The sequence below is a fragment of the Mustela lutreola genome, chromosome 4, assembly GCF_030435805.1.
Source record: "Mustela lutreola isolate mMusLut2 chromosome 4, mMusLut2.pri, whole genome shotgun sequence".
Taxonomy (NCBI): domain Eukaryota; kingdom Metazoa; phylum Chordata; class Mammalia; order Carnivora; family Mustelidae; genus Mustela; species Mustela lutreola.
The window spans coordinates 202,092,502-202,108,341 of record NC_081293.1 but is presented as its reverse complement, the minus strand read 5'-3'; the positions used below and the strand labels follow the sequence as shown (position 1 = coordinate 202,108,341).

At 46.7% G+C, this 15,840-nt stretch overlaps 1 protein-coding gene across 2 annotated transcripts in view; it reads left to right on the top strand.

The window, feature by feature from the left end:
- Nucleotides 1–298: 298 nt before the first annotated feature.
- Nucleotides 299–15,840, top strand: part of NCAPG2 (non-SMC condensin II complex subunit G2) — a 59,808-nt gene continuing 44,266 nt past the window's right edge. The window contains exons 1-9 of one of the 2 annotated variants that reach the window (XM_059172407.1): nucleotides 299–428; nucleotides 603–722; nucleotides 4,175–4,363; nucleotides 4,719–4,833; nucleotides 6,330–6,484; nucleotides 8,475–8,609; nucleotides 11,182–11,276; nucleotides 12,527–12,596; nucleotides 15,578–15,664. In XM_059172407.1, the coding sequence (XP_059028390.1) occupies nucleotides 645–722; nucleotides 4,175–4,363; nucleotides 4,719–4,833; nucleotides 6,330–6,484; nucleotides 8,475–8,609; nucleotides 11,182–11,276; nucleotides 12,527–12,596; nucleotides 15,578–15,664 (924 nt within the window). In that variant the 5' untranslated portion in view covers nucleotides 299–428; nucleotides 603–644. Of the gene's footprint in view, nucleotides 438–602; nucleotides 723–4,174; nucleotides 4,364–4,718; nucleotides 4,834–6,329; nucleotides 6,485–8,474; nucleotides 8,610–11,181; nucleotides 11,277–12,526; nucleotides 12,597–15,577; nucleotides 15,665–15,840 lie in introns of both variants that reach the window. The other variant, XM_059172408.1, reaches the window with a different exon arrangement.

The window sequence follows — 15,840 nt, the reverse complement described above, 5'->3', positions numbered from 1 at the left end:
GAGCGGGAGGCCCGGGCGCGGCGGGGGTTTGCGCGCGGTCCCCGAGCTCCGGCTCCCGCGGGGCTGGGTCGGAGCCGCGGCGGCGCCCCCGCACCTGCGCCCGCTAACGAGCTCCCGGGTGGCCCGAGCGCTGAAGCGCCGGCGAGGCCCCCGGGACCGTGGGGAGAGCGGAGCGGCCGCGGGGAAGGGCGGCCTGCGGGAGGCACCGCCGCGGTCAGCCTCTCCGCCCCTGTGGGCTTTTCTCTTTCAGCGCTTCCTGCGCCCTCCGAGCGCCGCCGAGACCCTGGCGCGCCGCGCTGGACCCGGCTTCCGTGGACGACTCCGCGCGGGCGCGGACCGGCCTGCAGGTGCGCCGCCGTCGGCGTTCTCCGTCCACCGCTGACCGCAGCACAGCTGGTCCTAAGGCTGTGCACGTCGGGACGGACCTGGTAAAGACGGTGCGCGCTCTCTGCGGATGTGCTCGCGGGTGGCTCTCGGCGAGTCCAGCAGTGTCTGCGGTTGGTCGTTTGCGGGCTGCAGTGCGGGGTGTTAGTTCCGAACGACATCTTGTAGGAAAAGGTATATTTGCAAATTCAAGTTGGAGGAAGACTGTTTTCTGCTAGGGTCACAGGATAAATGCCGTATGAAAACCACCTTCCTCTGCCATGGAGAAACGGGAGACCTTCGTGCAAGCCGTGTCCAAGGAGCTGGTTGGAGAATTTTTGCAGTTTGTTCAACTTGATGTAAGTTTTATATTCAGCGCTTGGTTACGGTTTGACCGTTAATTACTTCCGCAAACGGAATATACTTATCTGCGTGAATCTTCCAGACCAACGTTTATTAAAAAAAAAACCAAAAAACCTGTTCTCAAATACACCTGCTGATGGGCAACGATTCACAAATTGTATTTCCTGCTTCCCTTTACGGGAATGTTAGAGTGCGAAGTGATGTCACGCTGTGTGCTTCTAGTTACTTCGGGAGTTCCCGACCCCTTGTTTGTGCGTCACCTAGTGAGGAGGACGTGCGCTCTTGGTCCTCGGGTCGTTCCCAGTGCTGTGGTAGGTGCAGGTGTGAAAATCCACCGGAGTAAAAAGGCTAAGCTAGGGTATGGGAGGGGCCCAAATCCAGCCGTGGACTGTGTCCCGTCCCCATGGCAAGGGTGTGCAGGCTGTGATACAGAGAGGAGACCCGTCAGCCAGTCAGACATGGGTGTACGGAAGGACCTCTCCGAGTAGAGGGGATGGCTTTGAAGACCGGAGAAGGCAGATGCTGCTTGAACATGAGGACATGCGGTGGGGTTAGGGTGTAGAAATGCTGGGTCAGAAAGAGGCAGGGGCTGAGATTCAGATGACGTGAGTCCTTCCTGCCACTTGAGTGAGCTGAGACGTACTGCCGAGAGCCGTGGAGGCTGTACGTGCACACACTGAAGAGGGCAACTCGAGAACCCAGAGAGGCGTGAGCGGGCCGTGCCCTGCGTGACGGTGGCCGCATGAGTGGTTGGGCCTGGGAGATGTGGGTGCTTTTGTGAGCTGCCCGGTTGTGAGGTGTTGGTGCTGTTGACTGGACGCAGGCCGGGCACAGGGCGGAGGCAGGTTCCAGGGTCTGAGTTGTGGTGCCTTTCAGTGAGATCATGGACATGGGGGCATGGCAGGCTCAGTGTGGGGTGTTCTAGATGACTGCCAGGAGACGTACACAAACAACATTGTCCGCTGGGTGTGAGGATAGCTGTATCTGAGGCCCGGGAAAGAGGCCTGGGGAGAGACAGATTTGGGTGTCCTCAGGGGCACTGGGAAGCTCCAGTCATGGGAACGCCCGGGATCGGCTATAGTGCAGGAAGAGAAGTGAAGCCTAGGGCAGAACTCTGAGGAGCCCTGACTCTAAGGAGCCAGCTCGAAAGCACTGCGACTTTGGGGCAGGAGTCGGACACCTCGCTTGTTCTGCTCATGCACTGGAAATTAAATAGTAGTAATTAAGAGGTAGAGGGTATCCTAATAGGAAATTTGTTGCTAGAAACATTTATGAAGTCATTTTTCTTTTTAAGAGGAAATGAGCTTCTAGTACAATCTTGCATTGTAAAGTGGTTCTCTGTAAACTTGAAAATGACCGGCATGAACACACATCAGCCCGTCGCAGGAGCGTCTGTCGGAGCGGACTGTCTAGATGCTACCTGACGCCTGTTTTAGGGGTGTTGCTGATTCGCATTGTATTAGATGTGCGACGCACACGTGGTTTGCAGTCTGTAAGCTTGCCGTTGCACACTGGTGTCGCGGCGTCAGTACCACAGGCTGAACTGATGATGGTGAAGCGGAGGTGATATTAATTTAAATTCAGAAGACCAAAGCAGCGGCGTTTGGTTAGCACAGTCCTTGCAAGATGACACTGCTGCTGTGGTGACAGAGCGCCCTGTGAGGTGCTTGCCCCCGACTTCCCGGGTCACGTGCTCCAGAGCCTCCGACGGTTGCTCGGCAACGGATGTCTGGGGAGGATGCTGAGCTCGTCCTCATATTCTTGGGCATTCGTTTTAGTTCACGAGTGCCAAGCCTTATTAACACTTCGTAATTTAGTATCTCAATCACCGTGTAGCTCTCAATTAACATGAAAACGAGAAGATGTAGAATTGTGCAGCACTTGTTTTCTTTGAGTTGAAAGATATGAAATGACATTTTGTAGGTTTGGGTAGTCGAATAATGGCAGTTTTACGTGGTCAGCCAGATAATGGAGTCAGTTTAAGGCCTACTAAGTGGACCTGCCTACGTACAGTCAGTTCTGCTATAAGGCAGCATACACAATGCCGGAAATTGCCAAAAATCACTATACTCTGCAGAACAGCAGTGAAAACCAGGATTATGTGACAAGAGGTTAAGGGCATGACACTCAAACACCTCACCAGTGACACATTAAAAAAAGATGGTGACCTAATAAGAAGTAGTTTTATACAAGGTAACTCACTAAGGAGTTCATAAATACTGTAGTAAACATGACATTTTTTTTTTAAAAGATTTTATTTATTTGACAGAGACTCAGAGATCACAAGTAGGCAGAGAGAGGGGAGGAAGCAGGCTCCCTTCTGAGCAGAGAGCCCGATGCGGGGCTCGATCCCAGAACCGTGGGATCATGACCTGAGCCGAAGGCAGAGGCTTAACCCACTGAGCCACCCAGGCGCCCGGTCGACTAATGATTCTTGCCCGAATCAATTCTTACTATAATGGCTCTGAAATTGTGATTTTCTAACCACACGTTCCTTCCGTGTTTACTCGTCGGTGTTCTGTAGCATGGCGATGCTGTCTGTTATTTTTTTACTTACTGTCAGTATAGTTTCGCTGGTTCTTACTTTACTCGTTGGGTCATGAGACTGTTTTGTGTTCACATTAGCTGCCGGTGTTCCCTTTGTAATGGACCCTCTATCCTTTCGAGGGTTTCCGTTTGCTGTGTCAGAGTAAGTGAGGTCACCTGCTCAGAGTGAGAGGAAATGCTTGGGTCAGGGGTTGTAGGATAGTTGAGTGGGTCTGATGTAGTCTCGTAGGCTAATGGGAGAGAATGATGTCTAGGTACGACGAGTGAGAGGTGGGTGTTGGGGGCCCACTTTGGGCAGGAGATCAGAAGCTGCAAATACTCAGTTGGCTTTGCTGTGTTGGGGGCTGGAGCTAGACTGTGCCGGTTGTGTAGCTCCAGCACACTTTCGTGCCCTCATGACAGGCCTGGAGTTGGTAGACGTCTGGACAGACTGATTGTAGAGAAGGTCTTTTTAAGCAGGTGAAATTTTAAACTCCAAAGACCAGGTTACTATTGCTGATTCGGTAGAGGAGGGAACTGCTACTCTCTGTTTTATTATTTTATCTTAATCTTACTTTTAAAATTTATTTATTTGAGAGAGAGCACACAAGCTGGCAGAGGGGTCCGAGGGAGAAACAGACTCCCCGCTGAGTAGGGAGCCCAGTGTGGGTTGGAGCTCAGGGCCCCGGGATCACGACCTGAGCCGAAGGCAGACATGTAACCAATATAGCCACGCAGGCGTCCTGGAATCTGCTTTCTGTCTTGTAATTCCTGTACTTTTCCCTGTAGGAAAAGTATTTCAAAACTACAGCTCGGCTCTTGAGATGATAATTAACTTAGCACTTAGACTTTTGATGCCATTAAAAAAGGGATAGAATAAATTTTTGTATCTAAAATATAACAATTGCTATTTACTTTGCAGAAAGATGCTTCTGACCTTTTCAGCCTAAACGAATTACTAGATGAATTATCAAGGAAACAGAAAGAAGAGCTATGGCAGAGGCTCAAGAATTTGTTAACGGATGTGTTGTTAGAAAGCCCGGTGGCTGGGTGGCAGATGGTGGAAGTCCAGGGCGAAGACGATATGGAAACAGAGCATGATTCAAAAATGGTAGGAGTCGTGCTTCAGATGTGAAACTTGTTACCTTTTCTCTGTTAAAAATTAGTTAATGTGTAGAATTGAATTTCAAGTTAAGAAGAAACTTAAAGTTGGAAGTTAAGAATATTAGAAATCTCTTTATTTGAGTTTTACTTTTCCTAATCCTGCCATTATTAGTCTTCTGTTCAGTGTTGCTGTTCTTTGTGCACAAATGACCTGTATTCAAATTTTAATTCACTTTTTAGAATAAGCTAGAAGTGTGCCTTCATTTTTATAAATTTAGTAACATTCAGATTTCTTTTAAAAATTGTATTTTAAGTTGATCTTAAATCACTTGAACTTTGATTTTTTTTTTTTTCATTTGTAGAAAAAACACATAGAAATAATTCATGCAGTTACAGCTGTGGTTCTTGCTTCTGTACCTGTAATAAATGAGAGTGAGGACTATGAAGACTTACTGGAATGTGCGGTTATGTTGAATGGTGAGTTCAGTTCTGATGGCGTGACGAGTTCAGAAGTGGGCATCTAGCGATTCTCTGTCCAAGGAAACGGTCGTTCACATGGAAGTGGAGGTAGTAAGGCATGACTGTGCATATAAGCTCTTTTACTTCACCTAGAAAAGGAGCAAAGAAGTAGTCTTTTAAGAACAGTCCTGATGAGCTCATTTAATTTAAGCCATGTAGAACTGTTTCAGGTGCTGAAAATTGTGCATTTCTGAATAAGGACTGCTCGTTGTTTTCAGATTTTCCAGAATGTCTTATTTGACCTGCAGGACCCTGTAGCTCTTAAGTGGTAAGAGCTTATTAAGGGAACGTGGTCTGACCATGAACTCCTCAACTGGTGATTACAGCCAGAAAGGTTCAGCTCAACCAAGCATGTGTGACATTGCATTTTTTTTCTTGCAATGTGTTATGAACGTGACCTGAGGAATAATTATTGACTCTTAGGGGAGCTTTACTATTAAAATTTATCTCACCGTGCTTTTCAGGTTTTAACTAAACTGTGAAACTGTAGTTATTAATTGAGGAGGAACGCTATGAATTAGTGAGCATCTCTGATTATAAAATGTTTTCATAAAACGATTTTATAGGTAAAAAAGATGCAAAAGAAGTTTTAATGAGTTTTAAGAAAAATCATCTAAGTGTCTTCACCTTCACCTTATGAATTAATCAGCTCCGTGTGACGAACTCTTCCGTCAGACTTTTCATTCTTGGTGCCACTTCGATTTATGTATCTGTTTTATTCAGAATTCTTGTATTGAAATACAAAGTCCTATTAAGAAGTTATGTCTTATGCAGAAGTATGTCAGTAGTTCCGGTGCTTTGTGAACGTCTCTGCAGTTGGTTCTCACCATCTGCAGACACTGCTCTGTGAGATGATCAGCGCCAGCCTCCGTCGTTCCTTCTCGCCATCGGCTCGGGAACTTCACGGGCATGTAACGGCGACGGAAGTCTGTGCGCAACAGTTAGGAGCATATTACCAGTATTTTCATTTCATTTCTTGAGCTTTTCTGTTAATAAAAGCACTGTAGTTTTTGTACTCATTGCAATTACTGCTTTTACTGTTTGTCCCGGTGAGCCGGGACGTGAGGCCAGCCTGGGAAGGACAGGTGCAGGGCATTAGTGCCGCCCGCACCGGGCCGGTGGGGGTCCGTGGTACCGTGGGTGTACTTACAGCGGGCTAGTCTGAATCCCGGCCTCTCCTGAGTGAGGGGTTGGGGCAGTGTGAGCCCTCTGAGTCTTCCAGTCCTAAAATTCTGTCTTCTGTTGGGTCTGCTTTTATAACAATAGTTAATGGTTTTCTTTTTAAGGTACATCGTTTATATTCTATAAATAATGTATATAAATTTCTGGCAAGTTAAACATAAACTGATGTTTTTGCTTAGCAAACCTGTGTGAGTTGTAGTACTTTACACCATTAAATTTCAACTAATATTGGTTTACTTTACTAGCGGGACAATTACTGTGCTCTGTTTTAGGTATTTTATATGCATTACCTGAATCTGAAAGAAAGCTGCAGAGCTCCATTCAGGATTTATGTGTCCTATGGTGGGAGAAAGGCCTGCCTGCCAAGGAAGATATGGGGAAGACTGCTTTCATCATGCTCTTACGGAAGAGTCTGGAGACTAAAACAGTATGTGTGCTCTTTAAAATACGTCCCTTCCTATGATAGTGCGCCTGTTCATGCAGTTAGGAATTACGTTCGCTCGTAAGTGGCCTAACTGCAGCCGCTTCCCCAGTTAGGGTCTTTTGAACCCAAGATGTTGAGGGGTGGACAGCGGGTGCTAGCTCCACATTGCGGTCTTTTAATTTTTTTTTTTAAGATTTCATTTATTTGTCAGAGAGAGGGATACAGGAGGGCAGACAGAGAAACAGACGCCCCGCCGAGCAGGGAGCCCGATGCAGGACCACATCCCAGGACCCTGGGATCATAACCTGAGCCGAAGGCAGACACTTAACCGACTGAGCCCCCTAGCATCCTGTCCACACTGCAGTTGATGCGGGTTTTCTCCTCTGTCCTCCGAACTGTGTGGTCCTTGTCCTCCGTCTTGTCATTTCCTGGTACAAGGAGCGGCTCCCCCTTCCCTTGCGTGGAGTTCCAGGCAGGCAGCAGGTGCCAGGCCTCAGACGTTCTCCATGTGTATCTGTCATCCAGAACCGGGTCGCATGGCTGCATCTTTTTGCTGCAAATGCGGTTTTTAAAGGGATACATTGCCACTGTTAGCAAAAGTGGGTATTAGTGGTAAAGAAGGGATGGGCTCACGGGGCGGGTGAGTGGGAGTCGCTGCCTGGGTTAGTGTGGTCCTCTGAGAGGCAGACCCCACCTGGGCTGCACGGGAGTGGACATGCGCGGTCCAGGGAAAAGGGGCCGGAGTGGGGGGAAGGCCTCAGGCCCACATGCGGGGGCTGTCCCTGTAGGAGGTGTGGTTGTGTCAGACGGCAGTCTAGGCCTGATGAAGTTTTGGAGAGCAGATTTGAGGATTGGATTTAACTTGGTCCGTGGCTCAGCCTTTCATCTTTGGTGTCTAGTTAAGCATTTCAGAAAAAGGGGGCGCCTGGGGGCCTCAGTCATTAAGTGCCTGCCTTCGGCTCAGGTCGTGATCCCAGTGTCCTGGGATGGAGCCCCGCATCGGGCTCCCTGCTCAGCGGGAGGCCGTCTTTCCCTCTCCGAGCCCCCCTGCTTGTGTTCCTTCTCTCTGTCAAATAAACAAATAAAATCTTTAAAAAGAAAAAAAGAATTCCAAAAAAAGAACAGTTTGATCCTCTGATCAAGAGAACAACAGATACTTAGGTTCATCTTAGAAAATCGGGCAAATGGAGAGAAGGGAAAATGAGGAAGGTAGAAGCTCTCCGTAATCCCACGTCCTAAGGAGACCGCTCCCCATTTAGGGATGGTTAGGAATTTCTCTGTCTTCTCCCCTCACACCCTTACTTCCTTATGACGGATTCCTAGCAATGAACTTCCTAGGCCAGTGGGTTTGAGCTTGGTGCGCATTTGGAGCTCCTGATACACATTGCCAGAGCTTTCTAGCAGGCTTGGCCTTCAGCACGTGCCCACCGTCTGGGTCTGCCTCACCGTGGCCGCCAAGGGACCGGTGCTTTGATGACGGAAGAGACTGCTACTTCCTCACTCGCCCTGGGATTGTCAGGGTTTATCCTGAAGCCATTGTTTGTTCATCTTTTTAAACTCTGTTTAAAACAAATCCATGTTCTCTGCCTTTTTGTTTCGTTTTTAAATCCAGACTTTATTCAGTGTCTCTAGTGTTTTATACCCGTGCCTTCGGTGTACAGGCACCCCTTGCAGCATGGGGTATTTAAGTTTCACTTCTAGCGAAGACTACTGAGCGCGGGGTTCCTCATGCACGGGTCACGCTTCCGTGCTCTGTAGCCGGACGGGCTGGTGGCTGCCGCACTGGGCGGTGCAGGCTTGGGCTCCACATGTGGAAACCAGACCGTGGTGCCTGTGGGTGCTTCTGTGTGCCTTTGCCGTGGTTTCTTCCTTTTTGAGGAATGATCCAGAGTTTAATTATTTACTATATAAAACATTCTGATCGTAAATTTGAAATGTGACCTTAATCATTTATTAAAAAAACTAACATCTTTCCTTTTTGTGTCGTTCCCAGGGCGCAGACATATGTCGGCTCTGGCGTATTCACCAGGCTTTGTATTGCTTTGATTATGACTTAGAGGAAAGTAAAGACATTAAAGATATGCTGCTTGAGTGTTTCATAAGTGTGAAATACATCAAGAAAGAAGAGGTAACTAGGTTTTTCTGTTTTGGTATTTTTGTCTGCTGCTTTTTAATGGACGTTTTTTCTGAGTTACTATGGTCACTCTTGTGCTGCGCGCACACCGCTGTCAAGAGTTGTTACATTTATTGCACATTTTTGCCACGTAGCGGTATTCACACATTTTACAAATAGTGAATTTGCAAACGTATTTCATCATTAGATCAGACGGTAAGAGGTGGCTGTGAATCCGGGGCACCTGTGATTGCGCTTGGAGAACGATTGGGTGGGGGGTGGGCTACCTGGGGCGTGACGTTAAGGAGGGCATGTGATGTAATGAGCACGGGGTGTCCAGGTAAGTGACGGATCACGGCACTCTGCTCCAGAAACCAGTGGTACGCTGTATGTTCACTAACAAAATTAAAAAAAAAAATCATTTCTTCAATGAAAGGAAAAATAAGAATAATTAAGAATAAGGTTGAGAAAGCATTTCCTAGTAGATCAGACCTGACCCTCTGCCCTAATTTGAGGCTAAGTGGCATTTACTCAGAACCATCATCACGCAGTATTCTTGACTTCTTTTCCTGCGATCTAGTCAATGCAGAGAGAAGCTTCTGGGTACTGCTGCACTGTCCCATTTTGGGTGGTCATTCCCACATGTAGCTACGGAGCACATGGACTACGGCCAGTCGAGTTGTGGCCTTCAGCTAAATACATGGATTCAAAACTCACTGTGAAAAGAGCATGTAGAATGTTCACTAACAATTTTTATATACTTAATACATATTTCAATGATAATATTTTAGATATGTTGTTTTACATAAATATATTATTAAAGTTAACTTAATCTGTTTTACTTCTATTAATGTGGTTTTTAGAAAACAAAATACAGAGTAGCTTGCATAGTTCTCTTGGGCACGTCTGAATTGTTCTCGTGGGATTCTTACGCAGTCCTTTACTGAGCACGGACTGTATTCCCATGCTAGGGATGCAGAGACAGTCATTGTTTGTATTACAGAAAGAGCCTTTCTTTCTGATTGCTCGTGGCGTCACAGATCCACATGAGGCCAGAGGGGGCAGTCGTCACTCTTCCCCAAAGTAGATGGGGAAAGACTTCTCCGAGGAGGAGGAGGAGGAGGACTGGTTTGGAGGCTCATGAATGAGGTTTGTTCAGGGTCCTGTGGCTGGTCAGGGGCGAAGACGTGGTCATGCTTTGCCCACTCCCATGCACCATCTCCAACCAGCTAGCGTAAAGGGCCGCATATGGGTCCTGACCATGGTGACCAAAGCCTTCAGCTCCCAGGCCAGAAGGGCTGTTTTTAGATCTCTGTTTGTTCACTTACTGGGTGGTAGCTTTGATCAGACTACGTTGAACCTCATGTTTTCTTCTGTAAGATAGGAACCACAGTGCATCTTTCTTAGGACTCCCGAGGCGCGCGCGAAGTGACGTGTGTAGAATGTTGGGCCACAGTGCCTGGCAGGGACCGGGCACGTGGGACGCTCTCACTGCATCATCGTTGTGGGGAAAGAGGCCGCACCTGAGGCCTGTGCCCTCGGCGTCTCCAGGACTGTGGTTGAGTGTAAGGAGAGAAAAGTAGCCAAAGGGAATTCAGACAAGTCAGCTGTGTTTATAGTGACTTGTCCATAGGGCACGGTGACCTGCACATCACCGTGTAAGTGCTAGTCGTTGTAAAGTTGTAAATGTATGTCTGTGTTAACATCCCCCCGTTTTTTTTGGATTGGTGTCTTTTGATTTTATGGTATTTAAACTCAGTTTCCTAATGAGTCCTTACTTTCGTTAGTGCGGTTTCCTATTATTCTGGCAAAGGACAAACACCTTGTGCTGTAACGGCAAGTTACTTGCAATAAATACTCGTTTTGAACTTGCCTCTTGCCAGCCTGGTGCCCTGCTGTCTGTACCAGAGTGTGTTGCATTCCTGTGGATCGCAGAGACAGTAGTGCTGGACGGGTGAGCAGGGAGGAGATGATGGTGGTGCTGGTGAGGGACTGCGTGGTGGACGTGTTTTATGTGCTGTTTCGAGTGTCAGCAGGTAGTACTGCTTCTTAGGGTCATGTGTCATCTGCTGGCGCGCGTGAGGACTAACATGGGGAGTTTGTTTATTTGAACATTCTAGTGTGGCAGACGCAGAGTCTCTTCACAAATCCTGTTTTCTCATCTATGAAAGATGAAATCAAGGGATGTTTGGTTCCGTTCCACCCCAAAATGCTAAGTTTTAAGCATTCTTTGATTTTAGGTTATGTAGATAGAGCTGGAATGAAATGTTTGTGGACTGTTTAATTGAGCTGCTGGGCGGCATGGTACACGTCTGTGTATCCCTGCGGTTGAGCATGGTAGGAGATCAGGGGTGTCTGCTGCTGGGCCTCTACGGGGAGGGTCTTCTGGCCGATGCCCTGCTGCCCCGCTCTGCCACTCCAAGGCCCAGAAGGCCGTCCCGAGTTACAATTATGTATGCTTCCTTCACTGGGAATAACAGACTTTCGTGTTACTGAACATCCAAAGAATTGTTTGTTTTTTAGTTATCAGGAACTTTTTATTTGGTTGCAATTTCAACATATCTTTTTTTTTTTTTTTAATTTATAGGGAAGAAGATTTCTTAGTTCTCTCTTCAATTGGAATATAAATTTTATTAAAATGATCCATGAGACCATTAAAAACCAGTTACAGGGATTACAAAAGTAAGTATTAAAGGCAGTTAATATTTTGTGGTGTCTTAACTTGATTATGAAATATTCTATTTGACCTGACTTTTCAAAATTATATTAATCTGTTGGAAGCTTTAAAAATTCTCTCTTAAGATTATATTATTTGTTATGTACTGTTTATTGTGTGCTGTTGTTTTTACTGTGTATTTATCATGTACTGTTTAGTCGCTGGAGAGTGTTTTTCCCTGCTTTCGGAAATCATTCTTTCTCAGTAATGACACTGAAATTGAGATTGTTAATTTGTGATCATTCTTTAAATAGTCAAATTACTCACCAGTCAAACCTTAGCCTCGGTCGCTGTAAATTCCACGTCACCAGCACTTCCGATACTGTGTGACTATAACGTACACTTTCCAGTTCCCTGTGGACGGAGCGCTGTGGGGTGGTGGGAAGAGTCCCACAGGGCAGAAGTCCAGGGATGCACTCTCGGACTGAGCTCCCGGCCTTGGGAAGCCCCCGCGCCCAGTGAGTGCTGCTTATCAGGTGCAGCGGAGCCCTCTGCTCTGGAGGTGCGCTTGGTGGCAGAGTTTCTCTGTCCGGAGGCGGGCTCCGCTGTGCGGGCTCCGCTGTGCGTCCGTGCAGAGCCCTGCAGCCCCGAGCGCGGTTCCTAGTCCCCGCGGCACAGCCGCCCTGTTCGCTGGAGCGCTTCCTCCCCTTTCCTCACGGGCAGAGTATTTGGGTTGAAACAGTTGATTTCTAAACTGATTGAAAAATCAACTCTGGTATTTTAGGGAATCAATCATCTGGGAAGTAAAAAATGGACTCCCAAGTCAAAATTGTATTTATAAGATTAAACATGTTTTTTTTAACTGAAGAATCTGGCTCTCATTATGTTCTCAGAATTTCACAGAAAATATTAAAGTTCTGGGGAAACCTTGACTGAGAAGGGAGAAGACTGTTTGATATTTCAGTTTCCCTTCTCAAAATTCCTTCCTTTTTCTCCTTCCTGCTACAGGTAGATAACCTGTCTCTGTGGGTACTTGGCAGACAGCGAGTCTGTAATGGCATTTCTCCTTCTTTGGGGAAGGAGGGAGCCTGGACTGACATACACTGAGAGTATGATCACTTGGGGTCCCCAGCTGGCTCAGTTGGAAGAGTGTGCCCTCCTGATCTTGGGATCATGAGTCTGAGTCCCATCTTGGGTGCAGAGATTACTAAAAATATATAAACTTGAAAAAAAAGTCTAATGGTTTGAACTTGCATTGACTTTTCTCCCCCCATAGATCTTTGATGGTACACATCGCAGAAGTTTATTTCAGAGCTTGGAAAAAGGCCTCAGGGAAAATATTGGAGGTATTTTCTTTTCATTTTATTAAATGTTAATATTTATTTTTGTTGTATTCTAGTTACTAAGTAAGTCATCATGGATAGTCATTTAAAATCTGTGTTGAAGGGGCGCCCGGCTGGCTCAGTGGAAAGAGTGTGCGACTCTTGATCTCAGGGTTGTTTGGGCCCCCTGGTGGGTACAGGGATTACTTAAAGGAAAAAAGAAAACTTTAAAAAAATTTAAAAAATCTGTTGATGCTTTTTCTGAAAATAAAGCCAGATAATGAGACTTCATGGGACTGAGATTTCACTGTCATTCCCATGTATTTTCACGCTCAGTCACGGACCCAGTCATACTCCTTGAGATGTCCCTTGTCATTTGGGTAGCTTTATTAGACCTGTGCTGTCCGGCCGTGCCCTGGGAATGTGTCCAGTGTGCGCTGAAATGTGCTGTATGAGAAACACACCAGGTTATGAAGATACAGTAGAGAGAAGAATGTAAAATATCTATGAATGTGTTTTTAGAATACTGCTTGCATGTTGAAATGATAATGCTTTGGCTATATTGGGCTGAACACGATGTATTACTAAAGTAATTTTACCTATTTCTTATTTTTCTTAATGTTGCTACTAGAAAACTTAAAATTGCGATTGCGGTTAGGATTCTGTTTCTGTTGAGCTGCCTTGCTCTGGGACCTCAGACTACCCGTTACGTTTTAGTTACATTGTTTTTGAGACTGTAAAGACATTCCTCTTGAATATGGCTAATGTTGAATGGCCTGTAATGTCTGCCTTAGGAAGATGTGGCTGTGTAATTCACAGTTACAGTAAGACTTAGGCCTTTTCGGAAAAATATCAGAAGAAAGTTTTTTTGTCTAATATCCTTTATGTTTTTCTCATACTAAATTCTCAAACATATTTTCTTTCCAAGAGTAAAATTTTTACTCTAAGTCAAAAAGGAGTCTTCGCTCTTCAGGGAGCAGGTGCTGACCTGGCAGGTGGGAGAGGGCTTGCCTGCTGTCTGGAGCTCCCTTCCGTCCACTCTGCTCCTGTGCAGCTCCAGCTTGGTTTATCACTGACTTCCACTTCTAGAGAGAAAACTGATCGCTCGTATCCCTACTGACAGTATCTACGATCATTTTGCAGTGTGAAATATTGTCGAGGAAAGGGCAAAACCAGGACATTGCTGTACGTTTCTTCACTGTTTTATTGCTGCACGATACTTGTTTATGGGAAGAACATTTGTCCCCCTTTTCTCCAATAGAGGTTTTATTTATTTATTTATTTATTTATTTTAAGATTTTATTTATTTATTGGACAGACAGAGATCACAAGTAGGCAGAGAGGCAGGCAGAGAGAGGAGGAGGCAGGCTCCCCGCTGAGCAGAGAGCCCGATGTGTGGCTCGATCCCAGGACCCTGGGATCATGACCTGAGCCAAAGGCAGAGACTTTAACCCACTGAGCCAGCCAGGCGCCTTCCAATAGTGGTTTTAAAAATAGATATTTGTAGGGGTGCCTGGCTGGCTCTGTCGGTGGTGTGTACTTTTTTTTTTTTTTTTTTTAAAGATTTTATTTATTTATTTGACAGAGAGAAATCACAAGTAGATGGAGAGGCAGGCAGAGAGAGAGAGAGAGGGAAGCAGGCTCCCTGCTGAGCAGAGAGCCCGATGCGGGCCTCGATCCCAGGACCCTGAGATCATGACCTGAGCTGAAGGCAGCGGCTTAACCCACTGAGCCACCCAGGCGCCCTGGTGTGTACTTTTGATGTCTGCTGTTTGAGCCCCACTTAGGGTGTAGAAATCACTAGAAATGAATAAAGCTCAATATTTAAAAATAATGGGTGTTAGTCGTTAAAAACAACTGTTGGAGTCTGTACCGAATATGAAATTGCATATCTGTGTACTTCAGTCTGCGTCTCTAAGGAGTTTGGTTATCCAATGCCATTAACATACTTAACAAAATTAACAATTTCTGGGTATTTTTGAAAATATTTAAATTTCTCTGCTTTGTTTCAAAGGTGTCTTTTTTTGTTTTTTTTTTGGGTTTTTTTTGGCATCAGGATCCCATAAGTCTCCTATGGCGTTTGCTTGTTATGTCATTTAACTCTCTCAGAGCATTCCTCCCCCCTCGTGTTCTGTTTTTAAAACTTGTGCCATTCATGGGTATGTTGAAGTAACTGGGTCTGTTGTCCTGTAGAACGTCCGTATTCTGGGAGGTAACTCTAAAGGTTCGACTTCTGTGGCACAAACACTCAAGAGGTCGTGCCGCACACCCCGCTTCGTCACGAGTCAGCGTGGTTCCCTGTGTGTGGTGATTCTAAGGTTATTATTATCTTCGGGTGAAGGGAGTATTTCAGAGATGATGAAGGCGGCTGGTCGTAGTAGTAGGCTTTCCTTGTGTCCGTCCCTAAAGCCATGGGACCCCAGGAGTGGGGCAGAGTGTAGGGTAACAGGCCGGAAGGTCCACTGGGCTGCTCCCAGCGGTTGGCTCTGCCTCCTTGCCCAGCTCTGGAAGGATGTAGGTGTTGTGGTCTAACCGAAGAGCCACCCACATCCACCCCCCAGCCCTGCCCCTCCCCAGGGTGGCCCTGAAAGAGCTTGTTTCAGTCACTTGGAGTCCTGGCCTCCACCTTAAATGTAGTTCAGCATCAGCCCTGGGGAGGCTCTTGGACAGATCCAGTCTCTGAGGTCTTCTAGGTCAGCATGGCTTCCAGGAGAGGCCCTCAGGCCACACTGAGTCCCTGAGCGTCTGGCTTGAACAAGCCTCAAGGGGTAGGGGGAAGCTTGCCTGCTCTCTAGCACAGACTTGATGTTTCATCAAAGATAGAGGAAGCTAAAGGAGTATCAAACGTAAAGGGGTTCTAAGAGGGGTAGATTTAAAGCAGGAGAGCTCTGAGCAGCGGATTCTGGTGCTTTCCTCCTGGAACAGAGGATGAGCAGGGCCGACTCCAGCGGCGGCGCCGCCCGTCCCGTCCTCTGTCGGAGCTCACGCTGTGCTTGCCCTTGCAGACCATCGAGAACGACTGCATCCAGGACTTCATGCACCACGGCGTCCACCTTCCGCGCCGCTCTCCGGTGCACTCCCGAGTGCGCGAGGTGAGCACAGCCCTTGCCCCACCAGTCTTGTGTTTTTCAGATAACGTCTCATCTTCTCTGTTTTTAGATTATTGTGTATGTTAATTTAAAAAATTAATTTAGCCCCTCACAGGCATCAGCTTGAAAGGGCTTTCTTAGAATCTTGGTATTTGGCGGCTGGCAGTTTTAACTAGAAG